Raw genomic sequence first — 21,121 nt, forward strand, 5'->3', positions numbered from 1 at the left:
AAAGAACACAGAGCTGATGTTTTAAAGGAGATTGTTGAATAAGAGATGAAATTATGTGAGTCAGTCCTCTAGAATACAAAGAAATATTTCAGATTGCTATTATGTAGCAGTATTTTATGTTATCATTGCCTCATAAGTAGAAGGCAATACTTGGAAGCAGTTTTAATTTTGTTTCTCCGCCACAATAAATTACAAGGAGAATCAGCAGTCGCTTATAATATTGTTAAAAGTTACAGGTCAGACAGGGTTTTCTGAAAACCACAATTTGGCAATATAGCTATATGACTTAGAGCAAGTAGCTCAGCTATTGGGATTTTTTTTTTTTTTAATTTCAGAATAAGTAAATTTTCAACGTTAAAACCAAGCCTGCCCGTTTTATTAGACATTTACTTTGGGAACTTGGTTTCCCACCCCGGGGCCCCAGAGGTTCAGTATTTCTAGGAATGAAAATGTCTGCAAATTGACTGCTAGACATGCTCCCTGTCACTACAGCACAAATGAAGCTGGGCAGGGGAACATTTCTGTAAGGGTTTGACCGGAAAGGAATGGAAAGCATGTGGGTAGCAGAAGTCACTTTCTGTTCTTATTATTAAAATAAAGAAATGACAAATGAGAATCCGGGAGCAATGTTGGACTCTAAAAAGGAGCCCATGGCTTAGTAACCACTCAGAACGCTTGACGGTTCACCAAAGCTGCTAAACAGGGGGGTGAGTCTGCTCCTTTAACAGCAGAGCGGCTACAGTTTGTGCTCCAAACAGGAAAGCAAAACACACTTCTGGGCCTTTCAGGATGCCTGCTCAGGAGAGCTCTTTGTAGGAAATTTACAGATTCCTAGCCGAGGGAGGACATTTAAGCATAGTACACAACACACACACACACACACACACACACACACACCCCTCATCAATAAAGTTACAAAGGAGCCCCACATGCACTGGACATCACATTGTACTTTGATATTTTAAATGGCTAGCCGCTTTTAGAGCTTTTACAATTTAACCAATGTCAATTCAAATGGATCGTGTGCTTTATCCACTGGAAATGAGAAATTAAGTCTGTCATGCTGAGGCCAGGTTCTCATCAGATTTCTCTTATTTTGTTGTTTTGCAGTTTTCTCCTCGTCTTTGGTTGCTTGATTTTGTCAGTGTTTTCCACCATCCCTGAGCACACCAAATTGGCCTCAAGTTGCCTCTTGATTCTGGTAAGTGAAACATAAAAACAAATGTTTACATAAAGTTTACATAATGTGTGGACTGTCTATAATATTTATGCAATGCATTTTGTCCCACAAAAAGTTATCTCTAGAAAAAACAAGAGTTTCTGTGTAGTATAAAAGTCCCAAATGTCACTGAAACCTTTGCCTGCTCTTTTAATCTTTAGTTAGTCCTCTAGAATACATGGACATATTCCAGATTGCTGTTATGTAGCAGTGTCTTATGTGATTGTTGCCTCCTAAGTAGAAGGCAATACTTGGAAGCAGTTTTAATTATGTTTCTCCACCACAATAAATTACAAGGAGAATCAGCATCCATGCAGTCTCTCATAATATTGCTAAAAGTTACAGGTTAGAGAGTGTTTTCCGATAACCACAATTTGGCAATATAGCTCCTTAGAATTGGCCAAGAACTGTGAGGATATAGCACCTCATAATAAAACAGAAGGCTTCATGCTCTTTTCAACCAACAGACTGTATTATGAATTTTGCTGCTAATGCAGTTACCTGGTGAGAAATTCTATAGTTTGCTCTGTTTCCATTATGCTGTCAATCCTCAACCAGAAAGAATTGCTCAATTCATTTTAAAATGGAAAAATACCACAAGATATTTTAGTCTGAATTATTCTGGGCCTTTTCAGCTCTTATCCGTTCTATTACAACTGAGCTATGGTACTGTATACTTAAATCACAGCTGATTGAAAGTTTGGTTCATTTACATCCATTTTGACCTACTCACCATGTCCCAGAGTATCAGACTTGACAGTGTCAGAACTGTCTGAATGAGCTATAAATTGGAACAACTTACTTTTCCATAACATTTGGTGGACTAGAGAGGGAAAGAGAGAAAGAGGAGGGTGGAGTAAGATGAGTGTGTGCCCTAATAAACAGAAATTGGTTATGCACAGCAATGAACATTTTACAAAGGAGAGTACTTTTACCTTGAAGCCAGAAAGTGAAAGGTGTCAACTCATATAACCTGGAGAGCTGCTCTTTTCCTTGCCCTGTCAGAGACTGGTTTGTGCATGGAGTTACCAAGACTTGATCCAGACTCCATCCTACATGAAAGAGAAATCACTTTCGAACTTAGAATGAATCTTTTCCAATTTGTTTCCATACAAATTGTACTCAGCAATATATTACTAACATCAAGGTTACTATTTCAAAGCCCAGGCAGACAACAAATAGACTAAAGAGCCCACTGGGGATTTGTTCTATTTCTAGGGGTTCCACTGGGGTAGAAAGTGGGCTTTTAGCTTCATACACCAAATGGTCTGAGCAATTCAGTCCTTGCTAAAGAGTTTCTAAATAGTTCAAAGAAACCTATGTTATTAAAAAGGCAAAAGCTGGTTAATATCATGATTTTTAAAATTTCCTGAGCAGTAGACAACTAACCAGAGTTCAGTAACTAAAGTATATGTGAGTATATAAAAATATAGATGTTTTATACCTCCCATTGTTTTTTTGCCAGTTTTATTGAGATATATTGACATATATTGTGTAAGCTGAAGTATATAGTGTGATGATTGTATATACATATATATTGCAAAATGACTACCACATAAACTTAGTTAACACTTCATAAGTTCACATGGTTACCATTGTGTGTGTGTGTGTGTGTGTGTGTGTGTGTGTGTGTGTGTGAGATGAGAATGCTTAAGATCTACTCCTTTATCAACATTCAAATATACAGTACAGCATATTACCTACAGCCACCATGCTGCACGTTAGACCCTCAGAACTCATTTGTCTTGTAATAGGGAGCTCATAGCCTTTGAGCATCTTCACCCATCTCCCCCACCCTGCCTGCACAGTCACCAGGCTACTCTGTTTCTATGAGGTCAGGGGTTTTTGACTTTTAGATCCCACATGTGGGTGAGATCATACCATATTCTCTGTCTCACTTATTTCACTTAGCATAAGAACAATCCATGCTGTCACAATGGCAAGATTTCTTTTTATGGCTGAATATTATTCCATTTCACATGTGTATGTGTCATGGATAGATAGTTTCCATGTCTTGGCTGCAATGAATATGGGGGTGCAGAGGTCTCTTTGAGATCTTAATTCCATTTCCTTCAGATAAATACCCAGGAGTAGGATAGCTGCATCATATGGTAATTCTGGTTTTGGTTTTATAAGGAAACATCACACTGTTTTCCACAGTGGCTACACCAATTCTGCATTCCCACCAACTGTGTAGGAGGGTTCCCTTTCCTCCACATTCTCCTCAACACTGATCCCTCGATTTTTAATGCAGCCATTCTCACAGGTGTGAGGTGAAATCTTATTGTGATTTTGATTTGCATTTCCCTGAGGATTAGTGATGTCAAGGGCCTTTTTGTGTACCCATTGGCCGTTGATAAGTCTTCTTTTATCCCTCAGTCTTTTTTTTTTTTTCTCTAATTCCCTTGTTTTTAATCAAGTCTATTAAGATACAATTTACACAGAACAATCATCATGCATTTTAAGTGTCTACTTTCGTGAGTTTTGACAAACACCTGTTGTTTGTCACGTGTATTCGTTTCTTAGGGCTGTATAACAAAGTGTGTCATATACATGAAATTATATATATCATTGTGTTGAGTGAAAGAAAGAGGTATTATATAGTCTTGTGTTTGGCTTCTTATACTCAACATGATAGTTTTGATATTCATTTGTATATTTTTTAATTGAAGTATAGTTGATTTGCAATGTTCTGTTGGTTCTGGTGTATAGCAAAATGATTCCAATATACATTTTTTTCCTATATTCTCTTCTATTGTGGTTTATTAGAGTGTGTTGAATATAGTTCCCTGTGCTATACAACAAGTAGGACCTTATTGTTTATTTTGTCTATGGTAGTTGGTATCTGCTGATCCCAAACTCCTAATCTATCCCGCTCCCCACTCCCCATCTCCTTGGATAACCATAAGTTTGTTTTCTATGTCTATGAGTCTGTTTCTGTTTTGTAAATAAGTTCATTTATATCATATTTTAGATTACACATATAAGCAATATCATATGATATTTCTCTGACTTACTTCACTTAGTACGATAATCTCTGAGTGCATCTATTTTGCTGCAAATGACATTACTTCATTCTTTTTTATGGTTATACTATTTCACTGTATACATGAACTACATCTTCTTTATCCATTCATGTGTTAATGGACACAGGTTGCTTCTGTATTCTGGCTATTGTAAATAGTGCTGTCCTGAACATTAAGGTGCACGTATCTTTTTGAATTACGTTTTCCTCCAGATAGGAGTGAGATTGCTGAATCATATGGTAGTTCTATTTTTAGTTTTTTAAGAAACTTCCATGCTGTTTTCTGTAATGGCTGCACCAATTTACATTCCCACCAAGAGTGTAGGAGTATCCCTCAGTCTCAAATGCCTGCAGCTCTGACAAAGTTGAAACCAGTCCTTTTCTGTTCATGTCCCCAGATCCTTGCTGCCCCTCACCACTGCTCCACTCGCCCGTTGACAATGAAGGGAAAGCTTTAACAGCCACGAGCACAGTCATCAGGCACATTTACCAGGGAACTATAGCAGTCAAAATCTGTTTCCTTCCTCACCAAACACAAGTGGTTATTGTGCACATGAGTCAGGCCTAAAGTGGGCATCAGAGTCACTTCTGGTTGGAGGGACAAGTCTGTGTAAAGAGCTGCTGTAATGTACAGTTTGTGGTGAGAAAACTCTTGCAAAGATACTTTTTTTTTTTTACTATTAGGAAAGCATGATACGTTCCCAAATGCATCCCTTTTCAAATATTCCTGGTTCATTGGCCCCCATCAGGCCCCAGTGCACGTGGAAGTGGAGTGACCATCATATTTGGTGCCTTCTTTGCACTGAGCTCAGCACTGGGGTTTAATCCTCACAACAGCTTTATGAAGCAGGTGATGTTACTACCCATTTTTAACAGACGAGGAAACGAAGGCATAGAGAAGTGATTCCCTAAAATTACTCAGCTAAAAAGTGTTAGAAGTGGAATTTGGAGTCCTGACTCCAGAGTCTACATCATGCTCTTCATTCTGGGCTCCGTGGTCCCCATTTGGCTTGTAATCAAGGCCAGTAAGCTATAGGTTTACACGCAGCAGGGGAGTGCAGTTCTGGGTGACAACAGAACCTATGAGCTCAAGAGAACAGAGCAAAGCACCAAGGACAACAAAAAGCTGGTGTTGTTTTCCTGTGCTCTGTAAATTTTTCAGAACTGAAATGGAACTAGCATTTAACTACCTTTCACATATCAGGCTCACTGATTTCTTATTAAAGCAAACGACATTTTTGAAAACTTGCGATATGAGCATCATTCCTCCCATTTTACCACACTAAGTATAAGGCAGAGCTCAGGCTGCGCCCCAGACCCGGCTGCCACCTCGCACTCTCTTCCCCCTCAGTTGAGACCAACAGGTCAGCCCAGTGAGTCTGGCGTCGCTCAGGGCAGCTTTACCATCCAAGCCTTCCCTGTGGTTCCACATATGCCAAGAGTGAGTCCTGAAACCCTTTTATTTAGGTTAAGTTCATTTCTTTTTTCTTAAAGAGTCTGTTTACAAAGCTGTCACAAACGGGAGTATCCCTTCACACCACTAGCAGTGCTTTGTATCAAGAATTACAAATCCGGATTTGTGAACAATCAACAGCTCCCATCTGGCGTGCCAACAGTCCCGGCTCCTTTGTGCAGATGACCTGAGCACCTGTTGGTGAATGGAGCTCTCCTATTTTCAGTTAAACTAGTGTGGAAAGTTTTGTTCAAGTTTGTATGTTTCTGCATCTATATCTCACCTTCTTAATAGCAATGCTGCTTGGAGCCCAATTCCTCTCTATTGGATAACCTCTTGTCTTCCACATTAAAGTATTCATTTTGGCCTTTAAATGTAAACTCTTCAACATGTTGATGATTTGTATATATTTCCTGTGACATCCTCCCCTGATGACCTCTCCTCTTAATGAAAATGATGTATATCGTTTGCAAAATGTTCATTGAAGGTGGTCATTTCTAAGATGGCTGACACATATGCAGTAAAAAGAACGTCATTATTAGTTTCAGCAAGAAGAGAATGTCTCAGTGTATTTGCTCCTCTGCCCTCCTGCTGGAGAAGGAAATGGCACCCCACTCCAGTACTCTTGCCTGGAAAATCCCATGGATAGAGGAACCTGGTAGGCTACAGTCCATGGGGTTGCCAAGAGTAGGACACCACTGAGCGAGTTCACTTTCACTTTCCTCCTGCTGTGTGGGTAGGACTTCCAACCACAATGGATTGTGCTGAGCATCTGGACAAGACTCATACACACAGTCAGAGATCCAGGCTTTCCCAAACATCTGGCTGTTTGGCACCTTCTGGATACAGCATATGCATATTTGCTGGTTGTGCTCTGTGTCACAAAGCAAACATGGGTTTGCTGTTTCTGTGCACAATGAATCAGTTCCTAAAATGTGTACAAATCCAATTTAGGCAGATCTAATTATATCTTCAATGCACTAGTGGAGCTTACTATTTAAAGAAAATCTGTAGTGAATCCTTTTGTAAAGTGAAGAGTCCCCTTGAAAAGCTAATAAGTACATAATTAATCTGTGTTACATGTTTGTTTTCTTCCTCTAATGTGGGTACATGTGGGTTTTGTTTTTTTTTTTAATCACTGTAAACTACCCATTATATAACACGGTACTGAAGAATTAGATATATTGCTACCATTTCCCATCTATCCTACTGGCAGAAGGAAAGTCAGCCCCAGAAACATTTACCAGTCCTTCCAAAGTAGAAAGGCTTGCACATAAAATTACGTAGATTTGATGTACAAGATGACATTGCATCTTTACATTTAAAGGCTGGCATGGACATTGTAAAACAGGATAACAACGTCAGGACAAGGATCCATTCGAAGGTCTTCAGTCTTCTGTGGATAGAAGATGTGAAATGATCAAAAGTGAGGAATGAGCAATGCTCCTTTCTGTTTATCACATCCCTGTCATGTACTGCAGAAAGCAAGCAGAAGATCCCAAGGAACATTGAAAACTGCAATTATTTTCCTTTGCTTGTCTTTCATCAAGGCAAACGCAAATAAACTTTAAATGATTCATGGGGACTAATGACCCTCATCAATCTGCTGATGACTGAAAAGAAAATGCAGGAGCAGTTTACACCTACACGGAATCTTCACCGAGGATAATAACAGAGTAGGCGAGGCACTCTGTGAAACGTACTTCAGATTCAGAGGGAAGAGTTGTTCAAGTTGAAGATAATGGAATTATGCCTAATCAAGACCATGTCTCCACCCACAATTAAGGCAGCCAAGACCTTCCATACTCCCAGCGTGAGATGTGGATGCCGGGGTCTTCACCAGGGTGTCCAGTGTGTGTCACAGACCTGCTCCACGCGGCTCCGTGTCTTGACATAATGAGCAGCCCTGAGCCAGGCCGCTCTGATGCCAGCAGCTATGTCCTCTAATCACAGAAGCTTATTCAGCAGGAGGAGTGGTGGGGAACATGGTGGTGTTGGAAGCAGTAGAGGGTGGCTAGAAAATAGCAGAGTCCAGGAGGGGTGGCAACTTGTCTTACCATGGTCCCAGGCTTCAATATTTTCCATCGTTTGAAACCTGCTCGGACACCTCCTCCTGCGGAGAATGAACGGGCTCTTCCCTCTGACCTCCTGCAGCACCCGAGTCTGAAGGTGTGTCTCCTCCCTTCTCCATGGATGCCAGAGTGTTTCCACAGCTCCCAGCGTGGATGAGGTTTTGAGGGGGAAGATCGGGGTACAACAGTAAGCAAAACAGCAAAATCTCTGTCCTCATGGAAAATATAGAGTAGACAAGTTAACAAAACAAGTGTTAAAAATAACAGTAGGGAAAAAAGGGAATAGATAATTACGGAGTGTTTCAATTGTGTGTTCATACAGGTCTGCCAAGAAGGGTAGACTCGCACCAGAGGCTGCAGTGAGGTGAGGCAGCCAGCCCTGCAGGGATTAGAGGAAAGAGCTTTCCAGGTGGATGGAGCGGGGAGGGTAAAAGCCCCAGCAGGACTTCACCTGCTGAGCCTCAGGAGGGTAAGAGGACCAGGCCAGCTGAGGGAGAGAGTGATGTAGGCTGGGGAAACTGAGGCATCATGGGCTGTAACTCAGCAGCAGTGCTGAGTAAAGCAGGATCTGGTGGCAAATTATCAAGAAATCTTCTTTGATGAGAGAAGATGGCTGATGATTTAACTGCACAAGATTAATGTTGAAATGTTGCTCTCTCGTGGATATGGCACCAAAATTAAACCTTGATGCAGTTCCTGACTTAAAAGAACTGGATGGAGCAGGGGAGTCACAAAGGGGCAGCCCTCTGGGAACCATCGGCATCGTTTGTGGAAAACCTAATGGAAAATAACAGAAAACCTAATAGACTACAAGGCAGAAGTGAGGTCTGATAAGCCCAAGGTAGGGGTTGACTGGAACCAAAGACGTGGCCCCTAGACGAATAAGAATTGCAAATCCCGTGCGGTTGGACAGGGCCCCGCAGACAGTTGTGGGAGAACCGAGACTCTCTGCCGCTTGCAGGGTACACCCCGTTTCAGATGCTCCCTGCCTGTCTAGGCTCTTCATCTGCCCTTGGTCTCCTCACTGTCTCTGTGGCTTAGACTCACATCTTCCTTTGATCTGTGTACCCCAGTTCTGGATGTTCCATTTGGTCTCTGATCCTGTATAATTCCACAGATTTCCAGAAATTTCCCTGGATCCTACCTCCCTCCTGTCCTCATTGCTCCAGGCCTGGTGCCTTAATTCACTGCAGTTTTAATTCAGATAAATGTGAAGTGCTTCCTACCTTCCAGCCCAGTGACTGGAGTCCCAGACATGAGTTAAACACCGCCCTGACCTAGTGGCAGACCTGTTAGCATATTCCTGTCTACAGCCTCTGACTAATAGAGGGAAAATGAAAAGCCTTGAGATCATGGATCTATAAAAAATAAATGATGAAACTAGGAGATGAAAGAAAAATGGGTTAATTTGACATTTTTTAATACCCACTTAAGATATTTGGCCACCTGATGGGAAGAACTGACTCATTTGAAAAGACCCTGATGCTGGGAAAGATTGAAGGCAGGAGGAGAAGGGGACGACAGAGGATGAGAAGGTTGGATGGCATCACTGACTCAATGGACATGAGTTTGAGTAAACTCTGGGAGTTAGCGATGGACAGAGAAGCCTGGCGTGCTGCAGGCCATGGGGTCACAAAGAGTCAGACACAACTGAGTGACTGAACTGAACTGAAGATATATGGACATGAGAGAATAAATCTATCTCAAGTCATTGATTTCTCATGAAAGTCACAGATAAGATTACCAAAAGCTACTTTCAATATAGGTCTACTGATCACCCGTACATGGGGAATTTGGGTTTGGAACTATATAAACCCAAAGCTGTTCCCATGCAACCTACCTCCCACTCAGATATTGAATATTGAGTTGGAATATGAGGGTCTTCTTTACCCTGCAGGCCTACATCAGGGGTCACAATTCAGGTAAAAAGACACATCAGTGCTTTTGCAAAGTAGAGAAAAAATTTCCAAGCTGTAAATGGCCGTTTGACAAACAGCATTACAGGCTGGATTCCAGGAGAAGCCTGCAGGCCTGACTTCCTCTGGGGCTGGAAATCATAATGAATCCACAGATCATAATGGAAAATGGAAAACAGAAGTGAGACTTGCAGGTGTCACAGGCCCTCCAGCTGTGCCTTACTGGAGGCTGCAGGCAATTTGTGCTGAAAGGAGAAGCCTAGAAGCCCTCCTCCCAGGAGCCAAAGCACCTCAACAAAGATGCCCTTGGGTGGGGCCCAGACTGAGGGGAGCACCAGCCCTGGGTGGTCAGGCAGGAGAGAGGACTCACTCTGGCCCCCACTCCCCACCCCGGACTCTCCTGAACTTTATTTTCTTAAATCAGATGGAATCAGGTACTTATCACCATCAAATGCAGCCTTCAAAGTAAAGAACAGGGACTTCCCTGGTGACTCAGTGGTAAAGAATCCTCCTTGCAATGCAGCAGACACGAGTTCAATCCCTGATCTGTGAAGATCCCACACACCACAGAGCAACTACACCCGTGCACCACTTCTGAGACCACGCTCTAGAGCCTGCAAGCTTCAATTACTGAGCTTGCACACTGCAACTACTGAAGCCTGTGCACCTAGAGCTTGTGCTCGGCAACAAGAGAAGCCACCACCGTGAGAACACCGTGCACCACAACGGAGAGTGGCCCCTGCTCTGTGCAACTAGAGAAAGCCTGTGCTCAGCAATGAAGACCCAGTGCAACCAAAAATAAAGAAAGAAAAATTAAAATTAAAAAAAGAAGAGAACAATCCCAGCCTGATCAGAGGGCATCGTGCACACTGTAGGCAGAGGATGGGGAGCCTCCTGCTCTTTGGCCTCTTCTAGATCATGATGGTAATAACTGGGGAACTTGTGACTTGATTACACATCTGTGAGTATGGGGCCCCACTTGTTCAACCCATCTGGGTCTCTCCTGCAAGCTCCTTCCTCAGTCACTTTCTGGCTTTGGCCTGGGGTCCCCTGCAGTGGATAATTGTGTCCTCAGGGTCACTGTAGCCAGGCAGGGATGAGCATGCTCCCTGCCACTCCACTCCATTCAGGCAGGCAATGTGTGAGCAGGTTGTGAGGCTTGTCTGTTCATAAAGCCCAGTAAAAGAACTGTAGGCTGGAGTCAGAAACAGGCAACATCCAGCTGGGCTGTTCAGAGGACAAATGATTCCTTAAGGCCCCTCTGCATCCTGAAGGACATCTTGACCTAAAGCTGCTCATCTATCCATTCATCCATTTACTCACCCATATGGAATATTCACTCAGCACCTCCCAGGAATGCTCTGAACCAGAGGGACTATCCATGTCACATGCCAGCTGTATACTTGACACTTACAGTCCCCACCCTGTCTGTCGAAGTTCCTCAAAACCATTTTTCTACTTAAATCAGGTGGAGAGTTTTGAGTATTATGCATATGCAGTTCTCTTTCTTCACAGTCCCATGATGCAAATTGCCTCAAATGTGATGATCAATTGGAGAAGGTTACGGCAACCCATGACTTGGGTTGGCAACTCATGTCCACAGAGAATCCCATGGACAGAGGAGCCTGGCAGGCTATCGTCCATAGGGTCACAGAGAGTCAGACACGGCTGAAGCAACTTAGCAGGTGATGATCAATTGGGTAATGATGTCAGTGTAACATGAAAGTTAAAGATGAGTTTTCCTAAATAGCAGCAGCTGAACATAGAGAAGATCCCGTGGAGTAGGAAACAGCACCCCACTCCAGTATTCTTGCCTGGGAAATTCCATGGACAGAGGAACCTGGTGGACTACATTCCATGGGATCACAGGGTTGAACACCACAGAACACGTACCCACACACTCATGCATGAGTGTAAAGCACATTATCTGGGCTGAATACAGCGAGCCTGGAGGGGTGGGGTCACATTGTTCTTTGTTTGGACACTTGCTCTGCCTTGGAAGTGCCCGTAGCATGATTCTCTCCAGTCTGTGCAACCACACAAAAGAAAAGTGATCCATCTTTAGCACCATATTTTGTGAGAAGCCTGCACCTCTCTCCCTGTGCCTTGTGATGTGGGGCCCTTGTCTCCAAACCCAGTGGCCTGCACCCTCCCAACACCCCCCATCAGGCTCTCTCCGCACTGATGTGAGTGAGGGCCAGGACTTTCACAGCATCTCTCTGATAGAACTTGACATGTCTTTTAAACCATACTGGTATCTTATTAGGATTGTTGTTTATGTTAAATCTCTGTTGAGAAAGTTCCATAGGCTCAGAGTGGTTTACCCTAGTGCTATTTTTTTTAATTAATTTATTTTTTATTGAAGGTTAATTGATTTACAGAATTTGGCTGTTTTCTGTCTTGAGAAAGAAGAATGGAACTGGAGCAATCAAGCTTCCTGACTTCAGGTTACACTAAAAAGCTATAGTCATCAAGACCATATTGTACTGACACAAAAACAGAAATATAGACCAATGGAACAAGATAGAAAGCCCTAGCTCTATTTTTATCATAAAGCCTGATTTTTTATGGAGCAAGGTTACCTAAAACCTGGGTTTTCATCAATGCGTTTATTCTTTAAATGATGTATAGGTGATTTACAATGTTGCATTAGAGTCAGTTCAGTTCAGTTCAGTTCAGTTGCTCAGTCTTGTCCAACTCTCTGCGACCCCATGGACTGCAGCACACCAGGCCTCCCTGTCCATTACCAACTGCCAGAGTTTACTGAAATTCATGTTCATTGTGTCAGTGATGCCATCCAACCACCTCATCGTCTGTCATCCCCTTCTCCTCCCGCCCTCAATCTTTCTCAGCATCAGGGTCTTTTCCAGTGAGTCGGTTCTTCACATCAGGTGGCCAAAGTATTGGAGTTTCAGTTCAGTATCAGTCCTTCCAATGCATATTCAGGACTGATTTCCTTTGGGATTGACTGGTTGGATCTCCTTGCAGTCCAAGGGACTCTCAAGAGTCTTCTCCAACACCGTGGTTCAAAAGCATCAATTCTTCAGTGCTCAGCTTCCCTGGTGGCTCAGAGGTTAAAGCATCTGCCTGGAATGCGGGAGACCTGGGTTTGATCCCTGGGTCAGGAAGATTCCCTGGAGAAGGAAATGGCAACCCATTCCAGTATTCTTGCCTGGAGAATCCCATGGAGGGAGGAGCCTGGTAGGAAAGAGTTGGACACGACTGAGCGACTTCACTTTCAGCTTTCTTTATGGTCCAACTCTCACATCCATACATGACTATTGGAAAAACCATAGCTTTGACCAGATGAACCTTTGTTGGTAAAGTAATGCATTAGTTTCGAGTGTACTGCAAAATGTTTCAGGATTCAGTTATGTTATATATATACATATATGTGTGTGTATGTGTGCATGTGTGTGTATAGACATATATATTATTCTTTTCATTATGTTTGTTATAGGATGTTGAATATAATTCCCTGTGTTATACAATAGGTCCTTGTTGTTAATCTATTTTACATATAATAGTGTATATATGTTAATCCCAAATTCCCAATTTATCCCTCCTCCTCTTTTCCCCTTTATAACCATAAGTTTGTTTTCTGTCTGTGAGCCAGTTTCTGTTTTATAAGTAAGTTCATCTGTATCACTTTTTAGATTCCACATATAAGTGATATCATATAACTAAGTCTTTTTCTTTCTGACTTACTTCACTTGGGATCATAATCCCGAGGTCCATCCAAGTTGCTGCAAATGACATTATTTCATTCTTTTTCATGGCTGAATAGTATTTCATTGTATATATGCACCACATCTTCTTTATCCATTCCTCTGTCAATGGACATTTAGGTTGATTCCATGTCTTGGCTATTGTCAATAGTGATGCTTTGAACATAAGGGTGCATGTATATTTTCGAACTAAAGTTTTCTCCACATTTGTGCCTAGAAGTGAGATCACTAGATCATATGTTAGTTCTGTTTTTGGTTATTTGAGGAACCTTCATCCTGTTCTCCATTGTGACTGCACCAATTTCTATTCCCAGCAACAGTGTAGGAGAGTTTATTTTTCTCCACATCTTATCCAGCATTTCATCAATGCATTTATTGCACTGTGGCAAAAAAGTTGGTATAAGTAGATGAGACTATCCATTTGCCAATCCAGAAGTACTTGCTGCATTCTGCTTGATACTATGGTCTTTTTAAGTGAAAGGCATCAGTGTGTCCTTAAGTCATAGGATGACATGGGAGATGGCATTCTTAGGTCACATAAACCAGAAGGATAAAAACCTGTGTCAGATGATGGTTTATTCTTCATCCAAAGTTTCTTCTTCTCCCTTTTCTCAAGCTATATTAAATCTTTAAGCTTTACAAACCTGTTCATGAAAGGTTCACAATTTTTTTAATTAGTCAATTTTTATTTTTATTTTTATTTTTTTAATTTTATTTTATTTTTAAACTTTACATAATTGTATTAGTTTTGCCAAATATCAAAATGAATCCATCACAGGTATACATGTGCTCCCCATCCTGAACCCTCCTCCCTCCTCCCTCCCCATACCATCCCTCTGGGTCGTCCCAGTGCACTAGCCCCAAGCATCCAGTATCGTGCATTGAACCTGGACTGGCATCTCGTTTCATACATGATATTTTACATGTTTCAATGCCTTTCTCCCAAATCTTCCCACCCTCTCCCTCTCCCACAGAGTCCATAAGACTGTTCCATACATCAGTGTCTCTTTTGCTGTCTCGTACACAGGGTTATTGTTATCATCTTTCTAAATTCCATATATATGCATTAGTATACTGTATTGGTGTTTTTCCTTCTGGCTTACTTCACTCTGTATAATAGGCTCCAGTTTCATCCACCTCATTAGAACTGATTCAAATGAATTCTTTTTAATGGCTGAGTAATACTCCATTGTGTATATGTACCACAGCTTTCTTATCCATTCATCTGCTGATGGACATAATTAGTCAATTTTAATCAAGGAAATTTGTATGAAGTTTAGATAGAAAAATAATGTTTCTGCAACATTTCTGAAACAAATTTTAAGACTGTTATAATAGAGAAAGTTGAGAATATTTTATTTAGAATATAAGACAATTTGATTTAATAACAATAAACCTAATGTTTCACATTAACTCTATGGATTTTGACACCTTCTCAGTATGTAAAATCTACAACATTTGTGTTTTATCTTTTTCTGTCTTTAACATAAAAAAAAATTCCAACTAATTTTTAGACTTAGAAGATGCAGTTCTTAACCTTGCCACACATGACCTTCTTCCCACATCTCTCTGGTCCTTCCTGTTTCTCTAGGCTTATTTCCACATGGATTACCCTTGAAGGTGCCCACACAAGCAGCATCATGTGCATGCATACCTGCGTGCATGTGTGTAAACACTCACACACACATTCACAGTCACACTTTACACTCCAGCAATAGCGAACCATTCACACTTTCCAAGAACACTGCCTCTGTATTTTCATAAATGGATTTTTTCTACTTGAAAGCCCAGTTTATACAACTTCCCTGTTCTACCACCACCATAGTAATTCTTACTCATCTGTTAGGTCTCACTCCCACTCCCTGGAAGTTTTCCCTGACCTGCCCTCCCCAGGAATTGTTACATTTCCTCCCTCTGTGTTCTGGGATGCAGAACAGCTCCCAAAGGACAGGCTATAGCAGTGGATGGTCAATAACAGCATTCGTTGTATACAGGATGATCATCAATTTCCAAACATTTCATTTCTGCTAGACAGAAAACTACCTAAAAATTGGGACCTTATGTTAGTCTCTGTATTCCTAGTTTGTACCACAGGGCCTAGCAAGTAGCAAGTGCTCAAAAGACGTGTGACCCAGCTGCCTAGCCCAAAGAAGTTGGAAATATATTCCACATGCAGCCTGTTTTGTCAGCTCTATAGCATTATCATGATTTTTTTTTTTTTTGCTTATTTGTGACTGTGGTTTCTGTCCCCAGAATGCAGGCTCCTTAAGAATGGGTCTTGCCCTGTTCATCACTCCCACCCCAATGTCTGGAACAAAAAGGTGCTCAATAACTGGGAGAAAAAAAGGTTCAAAATAGAACTATCAACTGTGCAAAACAAATGACTAGATCCAGATATTAGTGTATAAATTCAGTGCCTCTGTGAAGACATTAAAATACCCTGGCCCTAATTAATCTTTTAATTTTAGCAGTATAAAATTCCAAAAATAATTTTTCATCCTTTGGAAGATCTGTAAAGGCAAGTATAATTAAGTAGTGTTGGGCACAAGTTTTAAGATCTAAAATAAAATGATTATTTGTTAACTTATGCCTCTTTTTTCCCCACTCATCCTCATCTTCTGCTGAGTTTCAGTTACCCTTCTGAATCTGGGATCATCAAATATTTATATTATTAAAACAAATACTCTTGCCTAATATCAAAGCAAGCTGATCACCAACATTAAAGAATAATCATATAATATGAGTCTGTAGCCAACATTAAAAATGAATAGGGTTATGTACTAAGAGAGAATTACTGCCATGACCCAGTCAGTTACTCAACACTAACATATTTTAATTATAAATTCATTTACCAATGACTTGCTGCTAAGTCACTTCAGTCGTGTCTGACTCTGTGCGACCCCATAGATGGCAGCCCACCAGGCTCCCCTGTCCCTGGATTCTCCAGGCAAGAACACTGGAGTGGGGTGCCATTTCCTTCTCCAATGCAGGAAAGTGAAAAGTGAAAGTGAAGTCGCTCAGTCGTGTCCAACTCTTCGAGATCCCATGGACTGCAGCCTACCAGGCTCCTCCGTCCATGGGATTTTCCAGGCAAGAGTACTGGAGTGGGGTGTCATTGCCTTCTCCATTTACCAATGACTTACTCCTTCACTAATGATCTTTAGAGGCAAAAGCAATAGGGACTAATGCCTCTAAAGCTTCCTACGATAGTGTTTTAGATCAACTGCACCTATTCAAACTAAGATGTTTTCATCACTCTCTCCTAGACCTCATGCAAAGCATTATTTATATTTCACTTTTGACACAATTTTTTTTTAACCATGCATTGAAAAAGCATTTCTTTAGTGTCTGCTGTGTTCTAGGCGCTACACCCTGGTTTCCTCCCTAATCTCATTTGGATTATTCTGTTTTCTCCCATTTTTAACCTAAAGTAGAATTTTAAATAATATTGTGAATTAAAAGACCAAGTGTCTTGTCTGAAGAGAGAAAGAATCAAAAGTGAGTAAGAGAACAAAAAGTAAGCAGAATTAAAGATGATGTGAACCATAAATATGATGACATAATAGAAATGTGTAAAAGAACCACTGGTTACAACAGAGAATGTGACTGTTTCTCCACTGCAAGATGAGGAAGGCTCCAGAGGTGGGGACCTTTAAGTGAGATCTAGAGTCACAGAGATCTGAATCAGTCTGGCTAAATTCTTAGGGTTCAGGTAGACAGATAGAGCTCAGAGAAGGGCTAGAACCAGACAGAGAAGAACCTGGTTTTCTAAACTAAAGTCATTTGGAACTTATGCTGTAAGTGATGAAAACCATATGAGGTCTTTAAGCAGCTCAATAACCTCATCAAATGTGTTTTTGAGAAAAATAACTCTGCCTGCACCTTGGAGGGTCAGTGGAATAGGGAGGGAACAGTGGAGGACAGAGCTGAGTGTAAAGGAGTGACCATAAGGTGAGAATATTATTGAAGCATTTAGGGATAAAATAGTACTATTGTCCCCATCTCTCAACAAAACGTTGAATGCCCCAGATGTTAATGAAAGCGTGTGGCTTATTGATATGTGACTTAAATGTTGAAATCTTTGAGCATTGAGGAGCTCAGCAGTGCTGAGCTGTGCAAAGGAGGTAGTGGGTGACCCTGGCATGCAGGGTGCTTCTAGGATCTTAGCATCCTCAGGCTGGGGCATGTTAACACAAGTTGAATGTGCTTATTTGCTTTGGTGATTTTTTTTTTCTATCTAATGGAAAGAGAACCCACTTAAATAATGATTTTGTTCATCTGAAATGTTAGTCATAAAAAGTGGCTAGTCACCACAGTTTTTAGAAATTTCCACCTTATAATTAAAAAAAAAATAAAATTGTTGGTCATCAGTAGTAACATAAAAATGAATTCTGGCTCTTGTTAGGAACAAATCATATTGAAAATTTATTTTATGCCTCTATATTTCTGAATATTACAAAATGAAGAGAGAGTAATCCCTCATTTCAGATGGATTTTTCTTGGAGATTCTCCCAAGCAATTAATTTTTCTCTTTGGTTTTCCTCATCTTGCCTCCTGAAAATCCCAAAGTTTGATTTTTTAATTCCTAGCTATCTTTTGATGACAAAAAGCTTACACATATTCAGGTAAGCTAAAACTTTAAACAATTTTTTAAAATTATTTTCCTTTGAAATTGTTTTGATGATGCAGACGTTGATGCCAGTGACTAAACTCTTTTATTGATGTTTGTTGCTTAGTATGTGACCAAGACTTGATGTCAGAGGCTTAGGCATGCGGCAGAGCCTTGCAGCCAACAGGGATAAGGCCAGCCCATGCATACCAGCACACCACCATAGTTGATCCTACAACAAAAGAAGGGTCCATGCACCCCACAGAGGGAGGTAAAATTGCATAGTTTTAGAATGCATTACAAATGATCACCCACATAATCATATACATTTATAAAGGCATATTTGTAAATAAACCTCACAGTAACCACAAACCAATAATCTATAACTGATACACATGCCAAAAATGGAGAGAGAGAGAAAGGACTTGAAACATAATACTGAGGATGGTCATTAAATCACAAAGAAAGAGAGCAAAGACGAAAAAAAGAAAAAACAAGAACTACAAAAAAAAAAAAAACAATGAACAAATGGAAATAAATATATAGTCATCAATAACTACTTTAAATGTAAATAGAGTAAATGCTATACAATCAAAGTGGCTAAATGGATGCAAAACAAGACCCATATATATGCTGCCTTCAAGAGACTCACATCAGTTCTAAAGACACACGCAGACTGAAAGTGAAGAGGGTGGAAAAATGTACTTAATGCCAGTGGAAATGGAAATAAAACCTGGGTAGTAAAACTCATATAAGACAAAATAGACTTTAAAGCAAAGACTAACAGCAGAAAAGAAGGACATTACATGATGATAAAGGGATCAATCCAACAAGAAGCTGTAACAATTATAAATATATACGCACTCAAGAAAGGAGCAACTAATTACATAAAGTAAGTACTGACAAACATAAAGGGAGAAATTGAGAGTAATGACAGTAGGGAGACATTAACACTTCATTTACATTAATGGACAGATCATCCAGACAGAAAATTAATAGGGAAATATTGGCCTTTAATGACACATAAGATCACACAGACTTAATAGATATATGTGTGGAACATTTGACCAAAAGCATTAGAATACACATTTTCAAGTGTATATGGGACATTCTCCAAGATAGATCACATGCTAGAACACAAAAACTGTCTAAATAAATTTAAGAAAACTGAAATCATATCAAGCATCTTTTTGACAACAATGATACAAAAATAGAAATCAACTAGAAGAAAAAAAACTTCAAAAAGTTCAAACACATGGAGACTAAACAATATGCTACTGAACAACTAATGTGTCACTGAAAAAAATCAAGGACAAAATCAAAAAATATCTGGAGACAAAGGAAAATGATAATGCAAAAATTCAAAATCTGTGGGATTCAACAAAAGCAGTTTAAGATGGAATTTTATACAAGCCTACCTAATGAAACAAAGATTAATGTATCCCAACCTGGTAAAGGCCATATAGAACCCTCAGTTCAGTTCAGTTCAGTTCAGTCACTCAGTCGTGTCTGATTCTTTGCGACCCCATGGACTGCAGCACACCAGGCCTCCCTGTCCATCACCAACTCCCAGAGCCTACTCAAACTCATGTCCATCACGTCAGTGATGCCATCCAACCATCTCATCCTCTGGCATCCCCTTCTCCTCCTGCCTTCAATCTTTCTCAGCACCAGGGTCTTTTCCAATGAGTTGGTTCTTCACATCAGGTGGCCAAAGTATTGGAGTTTCAGCTTCAGCATCAGTCCTTCCAATGAATATTCAGGACTGATTTCCTTTGGGATTGATTGGCTGGATCTCCTTTCAGTCCAGGGGACTCTCAAGAGTCTTCTGCAATACATCAGACCCACAGCTTTTACCATTTCCTCTATGATCAGGGACAAGATAAAGAAGCCCACTCTCACCACTTTTATTCAACATGGTATTGGCAGTCTAAGTCATACTAATCTGGTAAGAAAAAGAAATAAAAGGAATCCAGATGAGAAGGAAAAAGTAAAACTGTCACTGTTTAGAGATGTCATGATACTATAATTAGATTGGGCTTCCCTGTGACTCAGAGGGTAAAGCATCTGCCTGTGATGCGAAAGACCCAGGTTCGATCCCTGGGTCGGGAAGATCCCCTGGAGAAGGAATGGCAACCCACTCCAGTATTCTTGCCTGGAGAATCCCATGGACAGAGGAGCCTGGTGGCCTACAGTCCATGGGGTCACAAAGAGTCAGACACAACTGAGCGACTACGCTTACACTTACGCTTATGCTTATGCTTAATTAGACTATTCTAAGGAGGCCATCAAAAAAAAAAAAACTGTTAAAACTTAGCAATGAGTTCAGTAAATTTGCACAATACATGTTAAGGTATAGATATCTGTTGCATTTCTACACACTAACAATGAACTATACACAATACACTAACAATGAGCAAGCTCTGAGAGTTGGTGATGGACAGGGAAGCCTGATGTGCTGCAGTCCATGGGGTCACAAAGAGATGGACATGACTGAGCGACTGAAATGAATGAACAATGAACTATCAGAAAGAGAAATTAAGAAAACAATCCCATTTTACAATAGCATCAAAAATAATAAAGTACTTATGAATAAATCTAACCAAGGAGAGAAAAGACCTGTACTAGGAAAACTATAAGATATTGATGAAAGAAACTTCAGATGACCGAAACAAATTAAATGATATACCTTGCTTATGGATTGGAAGAATTAATATTGTTAAAATGCCTGGACTACACAAAGCAATCTATAAATTCAGTAAAATCTCTATCAAAATTCCGATTAGCATGTTTCACAGAACTACTAATTCTAAAGTTTGTATGAAAGCACAAAGGCCCTGACTAACATAAACAATTTTGAGAAAGAAAAACAAAGCTAGAAGTATCACGTTCCCTCATTTCAAACTATACCTCAAAGCTACAGTAATCAAACAGTATGGTCCCAGCACAAAATCAGACACATAGATCAACAGAACAGAATAGAGAGCCCAGAAATGAACTTACAGTTATATGGTCAGTTAATCTACTCAAAAAAGGCAAACATAAGCAATAGGAATAAGACAACGTCTTCAAAAAATGGTTCTGGGAAAACTAGACAGC

General features: G+C 40.5%; 1 protein-coding gene across 2 annotated transcripts in view; it reads left to right on the forward strand.

The window, feature by feature from the left end:
* Window positions 1-21,121, forward strand: part of KCNQ5 (potassium voltage-gated channel subfamily Q member 5) — a 626,605-nt gene that overhangs the window by 405,710 nt on the left and 199,774 nt on the right. For both annotated transcript variants that reach the window (XM_086316787.1, XM_086316788.1), the window contains exon 2: window positions 1,111-1,201. In XM_086316787.1, coding sequence (XP_086172913.1) covers window positions 1,111-1,201 — 91 coding nt within the window. The remainder of the gene's footprint in view (window positions 1-1,110; window positions 1,202-21,121) is intronic.

Source organism: Bos grunniens, chromosome 9 (genome assembly GCF_055505025.1).
Source record: "Bos grunniens cultivar Pamir isolate PY7600 chromosome 9, Bosgru_T2T1.0, whole genome shotgun sequence".
Taxonomy (NCBI): Eukaryota; Metazoa; Chordata; class Mammalia; order Artiodactyla; family Bovidae; genus Bos; species Bos grunniens.